Source organism: Diuraphis noxia, unplaced genomic scaffold (assembly GCF_037042655.1).
Source record: "Diuraphis noxia isolate RWA-SAM2 unplaced genomic scaffold, SU_Dnox_SAM2 contig0001, whole genome shotgun sequence".
Lineage (NCBI taxonomy): Eukaryota > Metazoa > Arthropoda > Insecta > Hemiptera > Aphididae > Diuraphis > Diuraphis noxia.
The window spans coordinates 27,302,954-27,323,326 of NW_028301711.1; the positions used below are offsets into that span (position 1 = coordinate 27,302,954).

The window sequence follows — 20,373 nt, forward strand, 5'->3', positions numbered from 1 at the left end:
AGCCAAAATATTCTTATCAAAATAAATATTTTAAAGATAATAATTTTGGTTTGGAGGTAAAAGTAAATACTGTGTACCGTTTGTTAACAACATTACCAATTATTTCATGGAAGAAAAATCCACATAAATAAAAATCATATCAAGATACCAATTATTAAAAGTTATTACCAAAAAGTGTTTCTATTCACCCCTCAGTTTCTATTCACCCGGTTTTACGGTACTTTTATTAATTGTGTGTTAACCTTGTCTAACTATTCAATTTCTTATCACATGTCCGTATAGGATTGTGTTTATAAAAATACAATTTATGTTTGAAAAAAAACCAAATTATATACTTTTATCAGTTTAATTACTACGGGCTCAAATACAATAAATACGATCATAATAAATATACAAAAATATGCATTAAGCTCAATATATACAAAGACATAGCAGAATAAAAATAGTCGCAATTTCATCAGAATAATATAAATTTTGGACATTACTCACAAAAACTCCATTTGGACGTAGGTAGCATAAAATAAACTGCTGTTGCATACAAATCTGAAATCCTAGCTCTATAGTGTATACTTCATAAATAAAAGTATTTTATGCTATAAATTCATATTTTATAATCAAATAAATATTATATTAATATTCCTATAATTTATTTGATTTTTCAGAGGGTTGTCTAATATCCCAACAGCGACTACTATTATTACCAGTGAAGAAATAAACAGCGAAGAGGAAAATAATGTTATAGTAGACGATGACGATTCACGGTCGGATTTGAATGTAGAACCACTACAATCTACATCTCAAATAGAGTTGGACATGGAACGTAGTAGAACTGGTGAGCCAAAATTGGCGAAAAGAAAACTGCCAAATGAAAAAATACGAAACACAAAAATACAAAAAGAAGATCTAGCCGCATTATTTTCCAAAAGTATGGAACAAAGACAACAAATGTTTCTTGCGCTAAATGACGAAAAAGAAGATCCAATCGACACTTTTTTTAAGTCAATGGCACAAACTGTTAAAACATTTAACCCTAATTTAAAAATTAAAGCTAAGACACAAATTTTTAACATTATTACCAAGTTGGAAATAGAAAATATAAATCCTCTTACATCAACACAAAATTATCAGGTTCCGTTTGAAAGTTCAAGTTTTATTCCAGCACAATCTCAACACTTTTTTTGGCCTAGAGAAAATATATTGCAGTCTTCTAATTCAAATTATCAAACGGCACAGACAAGATTTGGTCAAAATTATACTTACAACGCGTTAATGACACCACATAATGTACCAGAAACTCAGTTTGGAGAAAATATTGAGCGACAAGATGACAATCTATGATAATTAATCGATCTGTATTTTTAATAGGTATATGATTTTGTATAATAGGGACTCGATTAGTTAAACGACTGACTTATAAATTTTTCATATCTGATTTTTATTTTATTATATTTTATTTAAAATAAAAAAAATATTTAGATTTTAATGATAAATTCGTTTCGAGTGATTTGGAATAAAATAAGACATATTTCATTTTATATATGTTTACATAATTAACTTACCTTAAAGTAACTGCAAGTTTTTCAGCAGCAGTTATTGGCTCTGGAACTTTAATGCTGGGACTTGTTTTTATGTCTTCTTCAATCAAGTTCAATACATAATTGAATTGGTCCCAATTCAACCGAAAAAATTCCCGAAATTTTTTACCGTCTCGCCACAAATGTCTCTCAATAAGTATATTGAAAAACCCTTCGGTTTTTCGCGACAAAAACATCTGATGGGCATCGTTTTTTTCATTTGTTAAAATATAATTCACTATAGCCTCTTCTTCTTCAGCTTCATGCAAAAGAAGAAGTTTTAAAAACTCTTTTTGTTTTTTTGTCTTAGGCATATTTGACTAAAACAAGTGTTATTATAGAAAAGTAGAAGAAACACACTTGCGACTAGTTGCAACCGTTAAAGGTACACTGAACTAAAAATAAAAGTCTACTCAGTGATCACTAGGAAATGTTAGTATAAGCTCCCTTACTAAAATAGAGTAAAATTTTGATTGGTTTTAAAAATATTATTTAAAAATACAATATTTATAGACACCACGCCATACCGCCGCGCGGTTGTATAGGAGAATCTATATTTGGGCGCGCGGTTGGAAAAACAACCGCGCGGCTGAAATTTAAATCGCGCCGCGTCGCCGCGCGTCTCTAGACGCGTACATAGGAATCATACCTTAAGGGGAATCGCTCATAACATTAAATTGTAAAAAGTACCTATAATGTTATATTATTAGTTGTATAATTTTAAATGTAAGATTAATTTGTAAATAACATGGTGTAATATAATATTTTATTGAAATTTATTTATTTATAATATAATTTGATATTGTCGGGCAAATATAATGTCGGGCAAATGTAATGTCGGGAAAATGTATTGTCGGGAAAGGTGTCGGGCAACTGAATGTCGGGAAAAAGTACTGATCCCAATTCCCCAGATATTATTGGCTTTAAAACTACACATACAGTTTCATCTTTTGAATACAGAGATATAATTTTACCAAAATCACCTGATATTAATGTTTTACAAATACCAGCAGTTGCTACAAGTTTTAAATTGCTTTTAACAGAAGAAAAAAAAAAAGATATCATGTCTCTGTTTAAATTTATGGAACAAACTGATATAGATTTTTATAATGAATTATTTCAGTAGGTAGGTAGGGAATTCATTATATTTTATTGTTAAGGATTTTTTATGTTAATTGTCTTAAGTTATAAAAGTTTTATATTTTTATTTATATAATCATAATTATTAAAATATTAATATTTCAAAATAAATGTTATGACCAAGGTAAGGTCAGTACTTTTTAGTGCACCAAAAAAAAAAATATGTTACTTGTTTTTGTTATCATTTTTTTTTTTTTTAATTTGTTAAAAAATGAATAAAGAGAACTTACTGTTAAATGTTAAAAATTAGTCCTACTTGCTTATTTTATTATTTGATTGCCTATTTCACAGACTTAGTACCAGTGGCGGATTTACGAGAGGGGGGGGGGGTCCATGGGGTCTGGACCACCCACTCAGATACTGATATATACATGTATAATTATATTATGCATAGGTACACAGAGTCTGCCTTGCAGTAGGTATACCGTATAACATAATAATATAATATGTATATTGTATATTTTTCAAATATAAGTAGGTTGATTAACAAGAATTTACTGAAATATTAATACATAATAATAATAATAATAATATTTGAGGACCCCCCCCCACAAAATTTTTGAAAATTCGCCACTGCTTAGTACTTGAAAAAAGACTTACTAAATAATATTATCTTAGTAATATTAATTGTTAATAAATAATACCTACCACACGATTAGTAAACAGATTTTTTCTTGAATATAACTACTAAAATATTTACTTTATTTATTTTATCAAAGTTGGTACCACTTAAAATAATTTTTGGAGCAAATCAATTAATTTGGAATCAATATGTTCTATCGATAGAACGTTTTGTTTTTATAAAAGATAATTGGAAACAAAAAGTTCTATCACTAGAACCTTTTGTTTCCAAACTTGGAATTTTAAAGTTATTTAATATTTTGAGTAATTAAAAGAATTTATTTTTCCAATACCTAATAATAAATCGATAGAACGGAAGTTTGTTGATTTTTTGATGCCAAATATTTCAAAATCGCTTGGGCGAAAATACGATATTTCAATTATTGAATCTTAAAAACGCTCTACTGAACAATTTAGATATTGTCACATAGAACTCTTTGATTCCAAGCCCACGTACTACGGACCTGGCGGCGAGACTCGGCGACAGTCGGCAGAACAGTCCCCACTCCCACCACGCTGGATTTCTAATAATTAATATATATCTCCGCGACAAAAATACTATTTTATTACCGTGTTATTATTATCTGACTTTGATACTGGCGTACGACATGTATACCTAAATAAAAATTCAAAACATAGAATGATCGTATAGGTATAATAATATCTTATCGATAATGTACAATTCATAATATTATATTAGCTTATTGCTTGTAATACTATTGTACATATTTTGTCATTTGTTATTCTACTTTCAATGTGTCAGGGGCGTCCTTGTGGGGGGGGGGGCGAAAGGGGCGATCGCCCCCCCCCCCCGTAAGGTGACTGACTTGCATAGTAATTATTAGTAAATTTTATAATTTATATTAAATTATTTGACATTTATATAATATGAAATTTCAGTAATTTCACAATATTATCTTGTTATCAAAACACGTATTCGCGATCATATAGTATCATACTAGTATCTATAAACCTTGCAACTACTCCACATGGCCATGATAACTGATAAGTGGAGTCAACTGATAAGTGTTATAGATTTAAATATGATAATACGTTATGTCGTTATGATAATATGATAAATTCTCTCTCAGTCTCTAAAATCATCACTCAGTATCTGAATCCCATATTCTCATGTAAATTAATATTTATTTTTTTATTATTTCGCCCCCCCCCCCCCCCCCCCATAGCCAAGGTCTGGAGACGCCCCTGCAATGTGTGCACACGTTTTATTTGATTACCTATCTACTTTTATTGGATAAATTATGGCAAACAAAAAACATGGGAAACAAAGTAAATGCAAAAAGAGAAGTGCAAAGTCGAAATGCATACAAAATTTACTTTTGAGTAGGTATAAAAAAACTGAAAAAATAAATAATGAAGATAATACCAATAATCTTGAAGAGGATATGGATATCCAAAAATCAAATGAAACGTAAGCATAAAAATATGGGCAAATAGATACCACTCATATTATATAATATATATAGGTATATACTAATTTCAAGTAAAATTATTAAAAGTAATTCAGTTTTCAAAGGTAAAAAGTAAAAATGTTTCAGTACTTTTCATACAAATCGGAAAAACTGGAAAAAAAAGTGTAGGAAAATAAGAATTATGACGCAACACCAGATTTCGAATTTTCGACAAAATTGAATAATTTTTTTGTATTACCTAACTCAAAAACGAATTAACATAGATACTCGAAATTTTCACAAACATTTTAAGATTGCATTCCCTGTACATGATAAAATCTTTAAAATATTTTAACTCATTTTGAGCTATTTATGGATTTATAAAAAGGCTTGTTATTTTTTTTTTTTTCATAAATTATGCGAAAAAAAATTTGCTTGGACAAAAACTGTAAAAACTCAATAGAAGGTTATAATCATTATTATGTGATATAATTACTGTATTAAAAATATCCTAGACTGACTGACCATCTTCGCTTAGAATCGTTTTTCATGTACAATTATTGTGCGATAGGCGGCTGCACAAGAAGGCCGGGCGACATGAGTCACAGATATCTATATTATACTAGATAAGGTACTCGCGTTATCGTATGAAGCCTAACGAATAGTAATAATCCGTTATCACAAATTTCGTGGTTGGCAAAACATTTTGAATTCGCATTACGATTACACATTTACACCTATAATAATATGGTTTTATGCGTGTTTGAATTTATTTATTTGACATTTTTTTGACAATAATGATTATATTATTTTACATTTTGTGTTTCGTATTTTAAATATAATCATGCCAGTGTCATGTGTTGCGTATGGATGTACAAATAGATATAAAATTGGTCAGAATATTCATTTTTTTCGGTAAGTTTATCTATGATTAGTTACGTCATGTAGGTATACATAGTTTGTGCATCTGAGAATAATTATTTTAATACAGATATTTTGAATATTATAGATTTCCTTTAGCCAATGTTGATCTAAATAAAAAATGGATTGCAGCTATTAAAAGAAAGAATTTTACACCAACGAAATGGAGCCGTATATGTAGTGATCATTTTGTCAATGAAAATTATCAAGTAAAACTGGGTAATAATAATAACATACTTTTAAAAGAAGATGCTGTACCGACAGTGTTCTCTGCATTTCCTTCTTATTACCAAAAGGCGTCCAAAGTTCCAAGAAAAGAACCGCTTGTAAGAAATCTCATTCAAATTGAAAATTCAAATTTAAATGCCGCAGGTACTTATTAAATTAAATTAAACTACATAAATTACAACTTAATTTAATTTATATCTAAAGACAATAAAAAAATATATTTAATTCAAATCTAGCAGAAAATGACATTCCATTAGTTGATGACGAAATTGGAACTTCTGACGAAATTGGAACTTCTGATGACATTGGAACTTCTGACGAAATTGGAACTTCTGATGACATTCAATTAGAAGATGATAAAGTTGAAACCTTTAATAAAATAGTTCCTACTACTAATAATAAGGAAGTTCAAACAGTTAATAGTTATACCAGTGAACTTTTATTGAAAAAAAATAAGAACTTTACAGCAAAAGTTAAGAAGAAAAAATAAAAAAATATATAACCTGAAAGAATTATTAAACGATTTGAAAAGTAGAGGCTTAATCGATGGTGAACCAGTAAATATAATAGAAAATAGTTTCAGCGGTAAATATCAATGTTTAAAATTTTGTTATATTTTTTGTTTGTTAAATTTTGCTTGCTTTTTCTGCTTCTAAGCACTTATTTGCAGGCATTTGCACATTTAATATTAATGAATGGCTTATATCTTATGCTTTCTCATTAGGCACTATATTGGACCTATTTAAAAATGAATTAAAAAACAGTAAAAAAGGTACAGGTTGTCGCTATACAAAAGAAATGAAAGAGTTTGCCTTAACATTACATTACTATTCACCAAAAGCTTATAACTTCTGCCGGTAATTTATGCTTTTCTAGTAATTTGAATGACCATTTTTATTAAAGTATACAGTGGCCAACGCTTATAGTGATCACATTTGTCCGATAGTATTTTGCTTACTTTAAGCAGCTGATTCTTATGTCCTGCAGTGAATACTATAAATGGCAACCACACAAGTCTTTAATAACTTCTATATTTATAATCTTCCAGAAGCATACAATTATGGTTTTATTATAATTATTTATGTATAATTTTTAGTACTATTCTAACTCTTCCTAATCCATCTTCAATTGCTAATTGGACCTCAACAGTAAATGCGAAACCTGGTTTTTTTGAAGAAGTTTTTAAGAGTATTAAACTAATTCCAGCTAGTGAGAAGGATTGCAACCTAGTATTTGATAGCATGTCAATAAGAAAAAAAATTGTATATGATGGAAAAGAAGATAAATTTGTAGGGTATTGTGATTTTGGTGGCATACAAGTCGAAACTCAAGAGACCCCCGCAACTGAAGCATTATTTTTTATGTTGGTTGGACTTAATGGAAAATGGAAATGGCCAATAGGATACTTTTTGCAGGCAAAAAGTACAGCTATAATACAAGCTGGACTAATTACAACTGCAATTCAAATGGCTAAAGAAGCAGGTGCTAGAGTTTGGGGTGTCACTTGCGATGGAACTACGACCAATTTGTCAACTATGACACACTTAGGGTGCAAACTAAGTGGTTCTTATGAAGAAATACATGAATCAGTTAGTATACCTGGGATCGATTGGAAGGTAATAATGTATACAACAATTAATTTGTTGAACTTAATTTAACATTAATATTAATGCATTTTTTAAAATTAATATATAGATATATTATGTGCCCGATGCTTGTCATAATATTAAACTTGCTCGCAATGCACTAGCTATTTATCAACAATTTAAATACAATGACGATGTTATTAGTTGGTCATACATTAAGAATTTAAATACAGGTATAAATTATATTATATTAATAACATTTGTCATTTACATTAAATATTTTTATTTTATTTCAGTTCATCAAACCATAGGGTTAAATATTGCAAATAAACTATCAAATACCCATATTGATTGGAAGAAAAATATCATGAAGGTGAAACTCGCAGCGCAAACTTTATCCTCATCAACAGCTGATGCTCTTGAATTTTTTAGACATATAAATGAACCTACATTTAAAGACAGTTGAGTTTAAGTACTATAAATAAATTATAAAATGTCAAATTAAATATTTTTTGTTGGATTTCAGGTGAACCAACTGAAAAATTTATTAGAGTAATCGACAGGATATTTGATTTTTTAAATAGTCGGAATCCATTTGGAAAAGGTTTTAAAAAACCCCTGTACAGAAATGATGTTGATAGAATGAGAAGTATAATTATACCTCAAATTGAGTATTTATTAAAACTTACAAATATCGAAGGAAAGTTCCTTTATTTAACTCCACGTAAAACATTTATTCTTGGTAAATATAAATTTGTTTAAAATGTAAACCTATTAAAATTGTTTTGACAAATCTGACATGCCGATTACATTTCTCCTTTAGGGTTGGCAACTGCAGTGAAATCAATATTTAGCATAGCAGATGAATTGTTTTATACTACTGAATATAAATACATGTTAACATACAAGTTTTCCCAGGACCACCTAGAAATGTTTTTCTCAAAAATAAGGCAGCGTTTTGGGAACAATAACAATCCAAATGCTTTAGAATTTAGAACAGCATTGAAACAAATTCTTTTAAAAAATTCAATTTCTTCTTCGTATGCTGCTAATTGTATTGCACTAGATAACACAGGTTCTGAAAGTGTTTTTGAGATACGCTGGGCAAAAAAAACATCAGAAGACAATGTTATCGAAGAAGTAGAAGATGAACATATATCAAATCTGCCTTATATTGATAGTTTTGATTTGGTAAAAGATAATATTTTATATTATATTTGTGGATTTATCGTTAGAAGTGTTTATAAAAAAATTGACTGTCAAACTTGTGCCTACAGTATGATTGAAAATGAATCTGAACATAATTATAGTCATAAATATCCCCATTCAATATTAGTAGATGTTAAAAATAGAGGAGGATTAATAAAAAGTTCAAAGGATGTGGTTGTAATTGTTAAATTTTTTGAAAGTACATTAATTCAATTAACATCAAATTTTTGTTCATTATTACCAGGCTTAAGTCAAAAAGTTATTCTTGCCGTTAAAAATCATGTATATAACTATAGTATTTTTAATTGTTTAAATTGTGTAAATGACGGTTTTTTAGAAAACCACAAGTTGAATTTGGTAACTTTAATAAGCAAGCAATATCTGAAAGTTCGTCTTCATTATGTGGCCAAGTTGAAAACAAGTGCAGACGTTAGTAAACGTCGCTTATTGACCAAATTAATATTATTTAACAATCAATAACATTATATGTATGTTATATTATATTGTGTTATGACATGAATTTATGTAAAAATTATATTAAATATTAATAAACAACTATACAAGATGAGTTTTTACTTTTTCATACATACTTGATCCTAATAAAAAATGCCATCAAATACTTACCAGGGGGATGAATTTATGTATAAAAGTTTTATACACCATGATGTATTATACATTTTTATACAATATGTATAAAACGTATAATTTGTTATTTCTTTTTTTTTTTCATAAAATATTAAAATTTTTATTAAACGTTTTTTATGCATATCATAATTGGATTTTATAATATAGGTACATTGATGTATAAAATATAGATCATAGATGTATTTTACGTATAGATGTATAATGCATAGTATAATACGTGCCAACTCTGCTTAGTACCATACTTACATCTATAGTGAATACACAACAGACCCAAAATTTGAAGTTATAAGTTATAAATTATGTAAAAAAGTAACGAATTTATGTAATTATTATGCTAGTTCCTATAGAGTATTCGAATGTTTTGCCAACCAGCAATATGGCGCCCATATGATAATACACTGATAAGCGCTTGAAATCTGGCTTCACTTTTTCCTATGTGCAACGCCCCGAGTACCTTATCTAGTATAATATAGATATCTGTGACATGAGTATGTGTGTGTGCGAAGGCGGCAGCTACACGCAAACCCTACGCGCTTGTTGTCTTCGTTGTAATGCCTTCCTCGTAACTCTAAGGGAATGGAGGAGAATGAGAGTGGGCTGTATACAATGGGGTTATATATTTGAATTCGTTTAGAATAGTAAGGTAGTTAACAACGACGTTTTACAATATATGAAAATGTGCAGAACAACTTTATTTCTATGTTCTGCAATGGTAATAATTATCAACTAGGGTTAGTCATGAAAAATAGTAATGCACGACCACAGTCCGATCGGCAGATCAATAAATCAATTTAAATAATTAATTTAGTAAAACATAAAATATACGCTTCGCGTGACACGAATAATAAAATAACAATAAACAAAGCGTGGGTACGACCTGATATCAGTGTTGACTATCGGTGATAACACGGTGACGGTGTGGTTGCTCCGGAACGACGAAACAGCACATGTAGGTAGTCCTGATGCGACAGTACTCCGACCATCGGTTAACGTGAAATCGGCTGACGGCTTAAGGACCTCGTGGATTTCGGGATTGATGAATTGTGGATAGCTGATCTGAATTCGACATAAGCTCGAACGCGAACTCCGGTCGCGATATAATTGCGGGCCGTCGCGTATGCACGGTATATGCCGACAAACAGTGTGAAGAAAAAAAAACTTAGTTCGCGGTCTTGGCGCAGACGGCAGCAAGATACGATTCGTGTGTGTGCTGACGACACAACACGAAAACGATCAAAACAAAACGATTCGGACGCACGGAACCAAGATGGTGTTGACGGCGACGGCGCACCGGTTCGCGGCATGGAACAGTTCCGGTAACGCATGTAAAGGCCAAGACGGCTAGATAACGAAGAACACTAACAACGGCGGCGTGAACCGGCGACCGGAGGCTAGGCGCGACAGTATCGTTCCCCTCCTTGGTGTCGGCCGCGGTTCACCAGGATTCCAACTTCTACATCGCGGGACATGACAGTCGCGTCGCGCGAAATTTAAAATAGGCGATTCGGTATCCAACATTTTCTCCCCGCGTTGAAAGACCAAGCGTGTTTCAAGGAACCATCATTGCTGGAGACTGACGTTGAAAATCAGACCGTACCCATTACACTCGCGTTAACAATAAATACATAAACAAAACAAATATACATCAAAAATTATAAAAAGGAAGGATGGAGGATGTATGAGTGGATGTCAAGGAAGTCTATTTATCGGTTGGCAGTTTAACCACTTTGACCACCGGTCTCTTCATCTCCCCATCTTGGGTGTTGATCGTAATTACACGGACCGTCAGGACCCGGATGGACCGCTGTGATGCGCCCCATACGCCACACGGAAGGGGGTTGATTGGGTGCCTCAACAATGACTAGATCGTCGACCTTCAAGTTGTCCTGGATAGTAGTCCATTTCTGACGACCCTGCAACGTATTCAAGTATTCCTGGGACTAGCGCTTCCAGAATGACTGATGAAGTTGTCGAAGGAGTTGCCAACGTGTGAGTCGATTCATTGGAACCTCAATGATGTTCTCCTCCGGCACTGCTAGGAGTGGCTGTTCGATGAGAAAATGTCCAGGTGTCAAGGCTGTGAAATCGTGTGGGTCCATCGAAGCTGGAGTGAGTGGGCGCGAGTTTAGAATTCCTTCGACTCGAACACACAATGTCTCGAGCTCTTCATAGGTGAGTACCTGAGTGCCAATCACTCGTTTCAAGTGGAATTTCACACTTTTGATACCCGCCTCCCAGACACCGCCAAAATGCGGTGCGGCTGGTGGATTAAAATTCCAGTTACAAACGATGCGTGCGGATATTCGAGTCTGAACGTCCTTGTTGCGAAACAGAAGTTTCAATTGACGATCGGCGCCAACATAGTTCGTGCCGCAATCAGAATACACATGTGCTGGTACACCCCGGCATGCAATAAATCGGTCTAAGGCGGCGAGAAAGGCGTCAGTCGTCAAATCAGATACAATTTCAACATGTATGGCTTTAGTGGCCATACATACAAATAATGCGATGTAAACTTTAGTGGTCTTCGTGTTTCGTCTTTTGCATTCTTTAATGAGGTATGGTCCTCCATAATCCGTGCCCACACTTGAAAACGGGCGTACCGAATGAACCCGAGCTTCTGGTAGTATGCCCATATGAGGTGTTGGATGTAGTGCTTTGTGTCGAGTGCATGTGACGCATTTAAAAATGACACGGCGGACGGCCTCTCGACACGACAAAATCCAGAATTCCTGACGTAGCATCGCGACAATAAGTTTCGGTCCTGCATGTAATAATCTTTGATGAAATGCGGTGATGAGTAGTGATGTAACATGAGATTCTTTCGGCAGTAAATACGGGTGTTTCGCATCATCACTCAACATTGATCGCTGCAGCCGACCGCCTACTCGAATTAAACCAGTACGATCTAGAAAAGGAGCTAGTTGAGCCATAGTAGGAGGGGTTATGATATGGTTGGGTTTGCCCAGTTGTTTCAGGAGTTCTTGAAAATGCGTCCGCTGAGTGACTCGGACGGCAAGTCGCATAGCCCGCTGCAATTCATCTGGCGTGAGACAGTCTGCGTCGGTAGGGCGCTTAAAAATTACTCGATGAATGAAACGCAAGGCATATGCTAATGCTCGTTGAAGACGAAACCACGATGAAAATCTAAGTAAAAAGTTATCAAAGTTCGGTGCTTCACGTACAACCAACACGCACGCAGACGTAGTCTTCATTTCAGGTAAGTGTTGAGGACTGAGCGATTGGATGAATGGCCCTGGCCAACTCGCTTCCGGGAAATGTATGAACGGTGGACCTTTCCAATGCAAGCTACATGCTACGAGGTCGTCAGGCAACCATCCACGTGATGAAGGGTCAGCCGGGTTGTCCATAGTAGATACATGAGACCACTCACACTCTGGGAGTAGGGAACGGATCTTGGCTACTCGGTTGGTAACAAAAATCTTAAAAAACTTTTGGTCAGTAGTGAGCCATGACAACACTATAGACGAATCTGTCCAAGCACGCACTTTTGACACCGGAACGATGGACGTGATTTTCAGGTAGAGCCGATGTAACAATTGAGCCAGTAAGAGGGCTGCGCATAACTCTAACCTAGGTATAGTGAGAGACTCGTCCTTTTCACTACCTTTCAAAGGGGCGACCTTGGTCTTGCATGTCACTAGGGAGATGGACACCTTGTCCGTCCTATCGACAACGCGGAAGTACACCGTAGCAGCATAACCCTTCTGTGATGCGTCGGCAAACCCTAACAATTGGACATCCTGAAATCCTCTGGTGTCGATATGGCGAGCGATTTCTATGTTGCCTAACGACGGTAACTCTGCCAAGAAATGATGCCAAGCTGTCTGTAGATGTAGAGGAAGCGGAGTGTCCCATTCTAATTGTGTCTGCCAAAGTTGTTGCATGAATGATTTCGCCCACAATAACATCGGACCGAGAGCACTTATGGGGTCAAACAATCTAGCAATAGCAGATAATACCCCTCGCTTTGTATTGGGCGTGTCCTCAACATTCGTGTGATAACCAAAGGCATCGGTAGCGGGGTCCCAATGTAGGCCGAGTACTTTCAATGATGGTTCATCTTTAGGTTCGAAGGAAGGACAATTAGCTCGATCTTCAGACGGAATGCAGTCCAAAATCCTGGAGCTATTGCTACACTACTTTTTCAGGCTACAACAAGCTGAACGAAGCAGTCCTATTGTATGATTTTGCACCTGACTCAATTCCGCTTCCGTATTCCGTTCTACCACAATGTCGTCGACATAGGTATGGTTAGTTAAAACGCCCTTAGCGGTGGAAAATAGTGGTTCCGCGCAGGCGTCCAAAGCGTGCAAGACACGTATGGCCAAGAATGGAGCGGCACTCAAACCATATGTAACTTTCAATAATTCGTACTCCTGGATCTCCTGTTCCGGGGAATGTCGCCAAAGGATGTGTTGAAACACGCAGTCTTCATCACGGACCTTGATTTGACGGTACATTTTAACAATGTCGGCAATGAAAATATATTTGTATAACCGGCATGTGAGTAAGAGTTCACTTATGTCATTTTGTAGTTTCGGTCCAACACAAAGAATATCATTGAGAGAAACTCCTGACGATGACTTCGCTGACGCGTCGAAAACTACCCGTATTTTAGATTTATCGCCATCCCGCTTCACTACCGCGTGGTGAGGTATGTAATATTTACCAGGTCGGGTAGCAACCTTCATTTGTCCTAACGCCAGGTAGTCATTCATGAAAGATCGATATGACTCATACAACAGCTTGTCCTTTTGGAGGCGATTTTCCAAGTTTAAAAGACGTTTCAAAGCTAAAGATCGGGATTCTCCGAGTTGACATGATGACGAATTAATTCCGGACTTGGGAGGGGATATCTGAATACCATCGTCGTTAGTTAAAACGTGGTGTCGAAACGGTAGAGCAACACAAAACCGCCCATCTGCATCTCGTGATGTAGATTTGGTAAACCACCTCTCACACAGCTCATCTTCCGTGGTAGGAACTGCGGGAGCCACGGGTTCTTCAATGGACCAAAACCGATGTATCAGGGTGTCTATCGACGGACTAGATGTAAGCAACAATGATGTACGCGGGGCGGAAGCCCTACTAAGCGGGTTAACTAATCCCATTATAATCCATCCCAGATGGCTGTCCATGGCTGAAGGAAAATCGGAAGTGTGTTTTACTATCGACTCAGAACGGATAAGAAACGGATATAAATCACCTCCAAGTAGCATGTCGATCTGAGACGGAGTGTCGAACTGGGGATCGGCCAATACTAAATGTTGATATCGTGTGCGTACCTCTGGCGGCAGTGGCGTAGACGGCAGTATAGACGTTAACTTTTGAAGTATTATTAACTCGTGGCAATTAAATTTTGGACTCGATGTATGGTGTGGTATGAACGAACAAGACGTGCTACCTCTAACTTGGGTAACCGGACTTTGAGATAGACCAACTATTTCACTTTCACATTTCCGTCGTGATAAACCAATGCGAGCTACGCAATCCGTAGTGATTGCCGAAATTTGAGATCCACTGTCCAATAATACGCGCACAAAATGATATTTTCCATGCGCATCTAGAACCCGAACAATGGCGGTACCCAATAACACCGTAGTACCCGACGCTGTCATGCCCGAAAACTTAGTATTGACGCTTCCACCCTCTCCACCATCGGTTGAGACGCGTTCCTGAATGGTGGTGGTCGTAGGTTCTGATTCTGATGGAAAATGTAACAAAGTGTGATGACGTTGTTGACATTTTCCACAAAGGTATTTGGATTAACATGTGTCTACCATGTGCGTCGAACTCGGACATGAAAAACATAATTTATTTGTTCGAACGTATTCCCGATGTCGTGGCACGGAAAATGTTTTAAATTCTGGACAGCGGTATACAAAATGTTCACCACGATTACAAATAGTACAATGATTTGCCTTATTTAATTTTGGCGAATACGACGATGAACCTTTAGCCTTATGAACGTTGCTACTTGCGGCGGTAAAAGCGAACTTCGGTACGTTGGATTTTTGAAACTTATTAGATCGAGTTTCAAACTTGTCAACACCCTGTATGTTTTCCAATATCTTGACACGTTTTTGAACAAAAGTAACAAGAGTATCAAAATTCGGAATAGTGGCTTGACAAATATCCGCTTCAAACAACTGACGTGTTTTTGGATCTAATACACGTGAACCCAAAAAAAACAACATAAAACCCGCGAGATCTTCGACTCCGAGTAATTTTAACGTAGAGACATTTTCTTTGAAAATATTTAAAAAGGTAGTCAGAGCAGGTACTGATTCTTGAGCGATAGGTTTGAAAGCGAAAAGCTTGTCCAAATGAGCAGTTGCGAGCAATCGTTTATTTTCGAATCGGTCTGTGAGCGCTGCCCACGCAACATTATAATTCGCCGCCGACAATGGAATTGATTTGATAACAGATAATGCAGAACCGGTCAAACTCTGTGACAAAAAATGAAATTTGTGTACATTGTCGATATTGGAATCTTCATGTACCAGCGATTTAAAAGTATCACGGAACGCACACCACTTTGTAATAGAACCGTCGAAAGACGGCAATTCAAATTTCGGAAGCGCGCTAAACGATTGTCGAATCGGCATCGGTTGTATAGCCACGGGAGCATTCGACGTGCGATCAACTATTTCGTAAATTTCGTCAACACTAGCTTCGACCGTATCCGTTACGGGTGAATCGATCTCGTCGTACTCATCGGAACGACCGACAGTGACCAATGAATTAATAATAACACTTTGTTCGGCTTGAAAACGAGAGAAAAGATTATCTAATCGTTTTACACTTGATAATAATTGTTCCCGTTTCGGGAGGTCGCTCATAGACAATCTCGCGATGTTCAAAATATCAGATATTGATTTCTGTGCGCGGTTTACGTGCAATTCGCGCGCATTCCAGCGCTTGCTCGGCTGTTTCGGGATCCATTTTTTTAGTTTTTGGCGGCATTATCGACCAGTACTAGAACAACGTGTCGACGTTAAATTGGCTAACAGAACAATTTGATACGAAGACAACGATTTTGTGAACGATCCGGACCGTAGGACCAAAGTCGCGTCGCGCGAAATTTAAAATAGGCGATTCGGTATCCAACAATTATACTTTTTTCGTATTTTATACATTTACTCAGACACCTACCGTGAACAGTGTGGTATGGCGGTACCCACTTGCCACTTGCCACTTTAAAAAATTTAAACGACATGAAGTTATTATAGGAAAGGTAGATAAACATATAAAAGATAATTAAACCTTGTTATTCCAAAGCTAATGGTAATATAGTGATTTATGGTAATTTAATTTACCATTATTCAATTATAGGTGTGGGAACAACAAATTTCAGAAATGTTGAAAAAAAATGGAGAGCAGGAAAAAAAATTGCCATACAAAAAGGAAATTTATATAAAGGAACCCCTTACATCACAGTGATAGGTGATGGTGGTTGGGCTAAAAGAAGTTACGGACATGGTTTCAATTCTCAATCAGGCGTGGTAATTTTAGAAATCTTATAAGTTATAACTAGGGATCGGATTTATATGTATTTAATATTTATGAAACCAAAATATGTATTTTACTAATACTTAATTATTTTTTTTTTTTTTTAAATGTAAATATAGGTATCTAGGTAGTTAGTCGGATATTTTATGTCAAAGGGGAAATATGTATACGCATATGCATATAAATAATCCCTATAGATATAAAATTTATATAATAATATAATATATAATATATTTGTATTTAATAATATTATAGAAAAAAACGGTAGTTTTTGCCAAAAACCAGCTTTCTACTAGTTTTAGATTCTGAACGGAGTGATGAATGTATTAATTTTACAAAGATGTGTTTTTTTTTTTATTAATTTTTGTGTCTGTCATCACGTTTTGGAGTAGTAATAATGCTCCGATTTTTGACTTCAGCCCCTCTTTGAATAGGAAAATTCATCTTGTTGGTACTTTGGGGTAAAAATAAACATTTTCCAACAGTTTTCAAAAAAATCGAGAAAAACAAAAAAAAAGTGACAGAAAAACGGCAATTTTACGAAAAACCACTTTTCGACAAAATCGATTTTTTGACAAAATATTTAAAATATGCAATAATAATTTTTTTAATTTAAAATCCTTATATCACGAAATACATATATGTATCGAATCTGATTTATTTTATCTTAACTTTACGTATGATATATATTTAACTATACGCAAGAACTATTAAGAATAGTTTTTATTTTATAGGGAATAATTATTGGTGCAGAAACAAAAAAGCCCGTCTATGTAGGTGTAAGAAACAAATATTGTAGTACATGTTCTTCTGCATCCAAAAATAATAAAAAAATAGATCATTTGTGTTTCCGAAATTATGATGGTTCTTCAACAGGTATGGAACAAGATATTATTGTAGAAGGCTTTCGCCAAAGCCTAGAACAACATGGTTTAATATATAAATATTATATTGGCGATGGTGATTCAAGTGTGTATGCCAGAATAGTTGAAAAAGTATCGTATGGTCGAGATGTTATCAAATTAGAATGTGCTAATCATATAACTCGTAATCTCCACGATGGCCTACGAAAATTGGTGGCAAATAAAAATTTCCCATTACACGTGCGCAATGTTTTAACTTATGGTTCTCCATCTCCCTTAGAAAGATTGGTTAAAGGGGTACGGACTGCAATTAAAGAGTGTGGAAAATCACATAATGTAAACATACTGCGAGAAGATTTAAAAAATGCACCATATCATGTTCTCGGTTCTCACAAAAATTGTCGTCCTACATATTGTACACGGTCAAATATGAATGAAAAGGACAATGTGCCATTAATGGAAAGTGGAAAAATAATGTCAGAAATTTTAGCAATTGTTGATAAAGCAACGAGAAAAGCCGATCGTCTAGTTTTCAACACTACAACTAATATAGCTGAAAACTTTATGAGCTTAGTTGCAAAATTTACTGGCGGTAAAAGAGTAAATTATACCAAAACAGGCTCATATCAAAGAAGAGTATTAGGTGCAACCCAAGTTCACTCTAGGGGCCAGTCTTGGCATTTAAGTCCAAGGAAAAAATTATCAGGAAAAAGTCCCGGCAAGTTTTTTAAAAAAAATTTAACGAGGCGTATTGCAATGACAACTTTAAATTCAAAGTATAAAAAACAATAAAAAATTAGATTCAAAGTAAGTGGAGGTGACAAAAGTACAGTGAATCATGATTTTGATTACGGTCCAGACGCTGCTGGGCTGGATATGACTGAAGAGGATTTTAAATTTAACGTCAATAAAAAGTTAGAAGAGTTAAAAAAAAGATTCTTTTTCAACCGAAACAATCGAACAATTACAAAAAAAACACTATTGGTCAACATGATAATGTAGTCTGGCATGAAGCAAAGAAAAATAGACTCACCGCTTCTAATTTCGGGACAGTTATTTGTAGAAAATCAACTACATCTTGTCATAATTTAGTGAAAACATTATTATACAGTAAAAATATTATTTCGAAACATATTGAATTTGGACGACAAAATGAAAAAGTGGTTATCCGACAATTCGAAAATCAGAATAACAAAACTGTAAGACCGTGTGGGTTGTTTGTTGATGAACAATATCCATTTTTGAGCGCAAGTCCCGATGGTTTAGTTGATGGCGATAAAATAATAGAGGTCAAGTGTACGCCGTCTATAGGACAAAAAACCTTAGAAGATGCAGCTCTTGATAAAAAGTTGCAGTTTTGTTTAGAGCTTACAGAAACAGGTCAACTTACACTCAAAGAAAACCATAAATATTATTGGCAAATTCAAGGCCAACTAAACATTACAAAAAAAATAGAATGTATTTTTATTTTATTCAGTATGGGAAATAATCTTTATGTGCAGAATATCAACAGGGACGAATATCTTTGGACAAATAAGATGCTTCCAAAATTAATCAATTTCTACATGGACTGTATGTTGCCTGAAATTGTAGATCCTCGAGTTCCAAGAGGTTTACGAATACGAGATCCGGCGAAAATAACGGAAGCACAATTTCAAATAAAAAAGAAATTTAAAAATTTAAAGTAAGAATTGAAAAATGTCATATTATGTAATTTTAAATGTGTTATTTATAATTTTTAATATTTTGTATTTTTTTTTAATTGCATTGATAACTATACTGTTATAATAATATTATACATTTTATTAATAATACCTTATATTTATTTATATAGTTAGGTAATTCTACCGATGATTACATTAATTTATTTAGTCATGGCTACATTCATATCAAAAAACTAAAATTAATAATCACTTTCCTAAAAGGGTTAGAACAATACACCATAATTTTTTAACACGGGAGATGAGACCAATTGTCGATTGCAGGCACTCATAGCGCAGAATAAAGAGTGTTTTTCTGTCACCGTAGGCTTATAGGGTATAAGTCGCATCGGCGTCGACAACCAACAACCGACTAGCAGCCAGCGCGCCGTTGCGCTTTGCCGCCGCCGCTACGCAGCGCTAACAGTGGAATACGATAAATTGCGTGCATGCGTTGGGTATTAGGGGAGGAGCCAACAAAATTGAATAAACCAAATCTTAGTTCCTTTCCAAATAACTCAATAGTTAAAATATTTTTGATCTGAAAAAATAAACTGATTCATAATAGTAATACCTATATACCAACGTTGATTTTTTTTTCGTATTTTGATTATTAAAAAAAATATTTAAGAAAAACCATTTTACCACTAAGAGGTAAGTTTGAACCCAAATAGCCTTTAAAAATAATCTTCAACAAAGAAACAGCCAACGACAGTATTCTAGGCAATATGTCAATATGATATATGATTCAAAGTTACAGACTCCTAACTACAAAACTCAGACTAGTAGGAAGGAACTCAAAATGCGAAATTTCAATTTTTGAACTGTATTTATAGCCAAAAAAATGAACAAAAATTTTTTTTAATATTTTTTAGTTTCATCTTAAGTCATGTTTTAACTTTAGGTATACGCATTTCAATGATTTAATAAAAAAAAAA

At 34.4% G+C, this 20,373-nt stretch overlaps 3 protein-coding genes and 1 pseudogene across 3 annotated transcripts; 2 read left to right on the forward strand and 2 right to left on the reverse strand.

The window, feature by feature from the left end:
* Nucleotides 1–5,591: 5,591 nt before the first annotated feature.
* On the forward strand, nucleotides 5,592–6,386 carry LOC149060450 (THAP domain-containing protein 1-like). The gene is made up of 3 exons (XM_089229186.1): nucleotides 5,592–5,662; nucleotides 5,757–6,040; nucleotides 6,133–6,386. The coding sequence occupies exons 1-3, from the start codon at nucleotides 5,592–5,594 to the stop codon at nucleotides 6,384–6,386; spliced, it is 609 nt and encodes a 202-aa protein (XP_089085312.1).
* A 4,890-nt stretch (nucleotides 6,387–11,276) lies between these two features.
* On the reverse strand, nucleotides 11,277–14,978 carry LOC107171770 (uncharacterized). Its single transcript, XM_015522026.2, has 2 exons — nucleotides 13,554–14,978; nucleotides 11,277–13,496 (listed from the first exon to the last, which is right to left on the reverse strand). The coding sequence occupies exons 1-2, from the start codon at nucleotides 14,976–14,978 to the stop codon at nucleotides 11,277–11,279; spliced, it is 3,645 nt and encodes a 1,214-aa protein (XP_015377512.2).
* A 147-nt stretch (nucleotides 14,979–15,125) lies between these two features.
* On the reverse strand, nucleotides 15,126–16,202 carry LOC107171769 (uncharacterized). Its single transcript, XM_015522025.1, has one exon. It carries the CDS (start codon nucleotides 16,200–16,202, stop codon nucleotides 15,126–15,128), a length of 1,077 nt encoding a protein of 358 aa, XP_015377511.1.
* A 13-nt stretch (nucleotides 16,203–16,215) lies between these two features.
* On the forward strand, nucleotides 16,216–19,423 carry LOC149060451 (uncharacterized; annotated as a pseudogene).
* The last annotated feature ends 950 nt before the right edge of the window (nucleotides 19,424–20,373 follow it).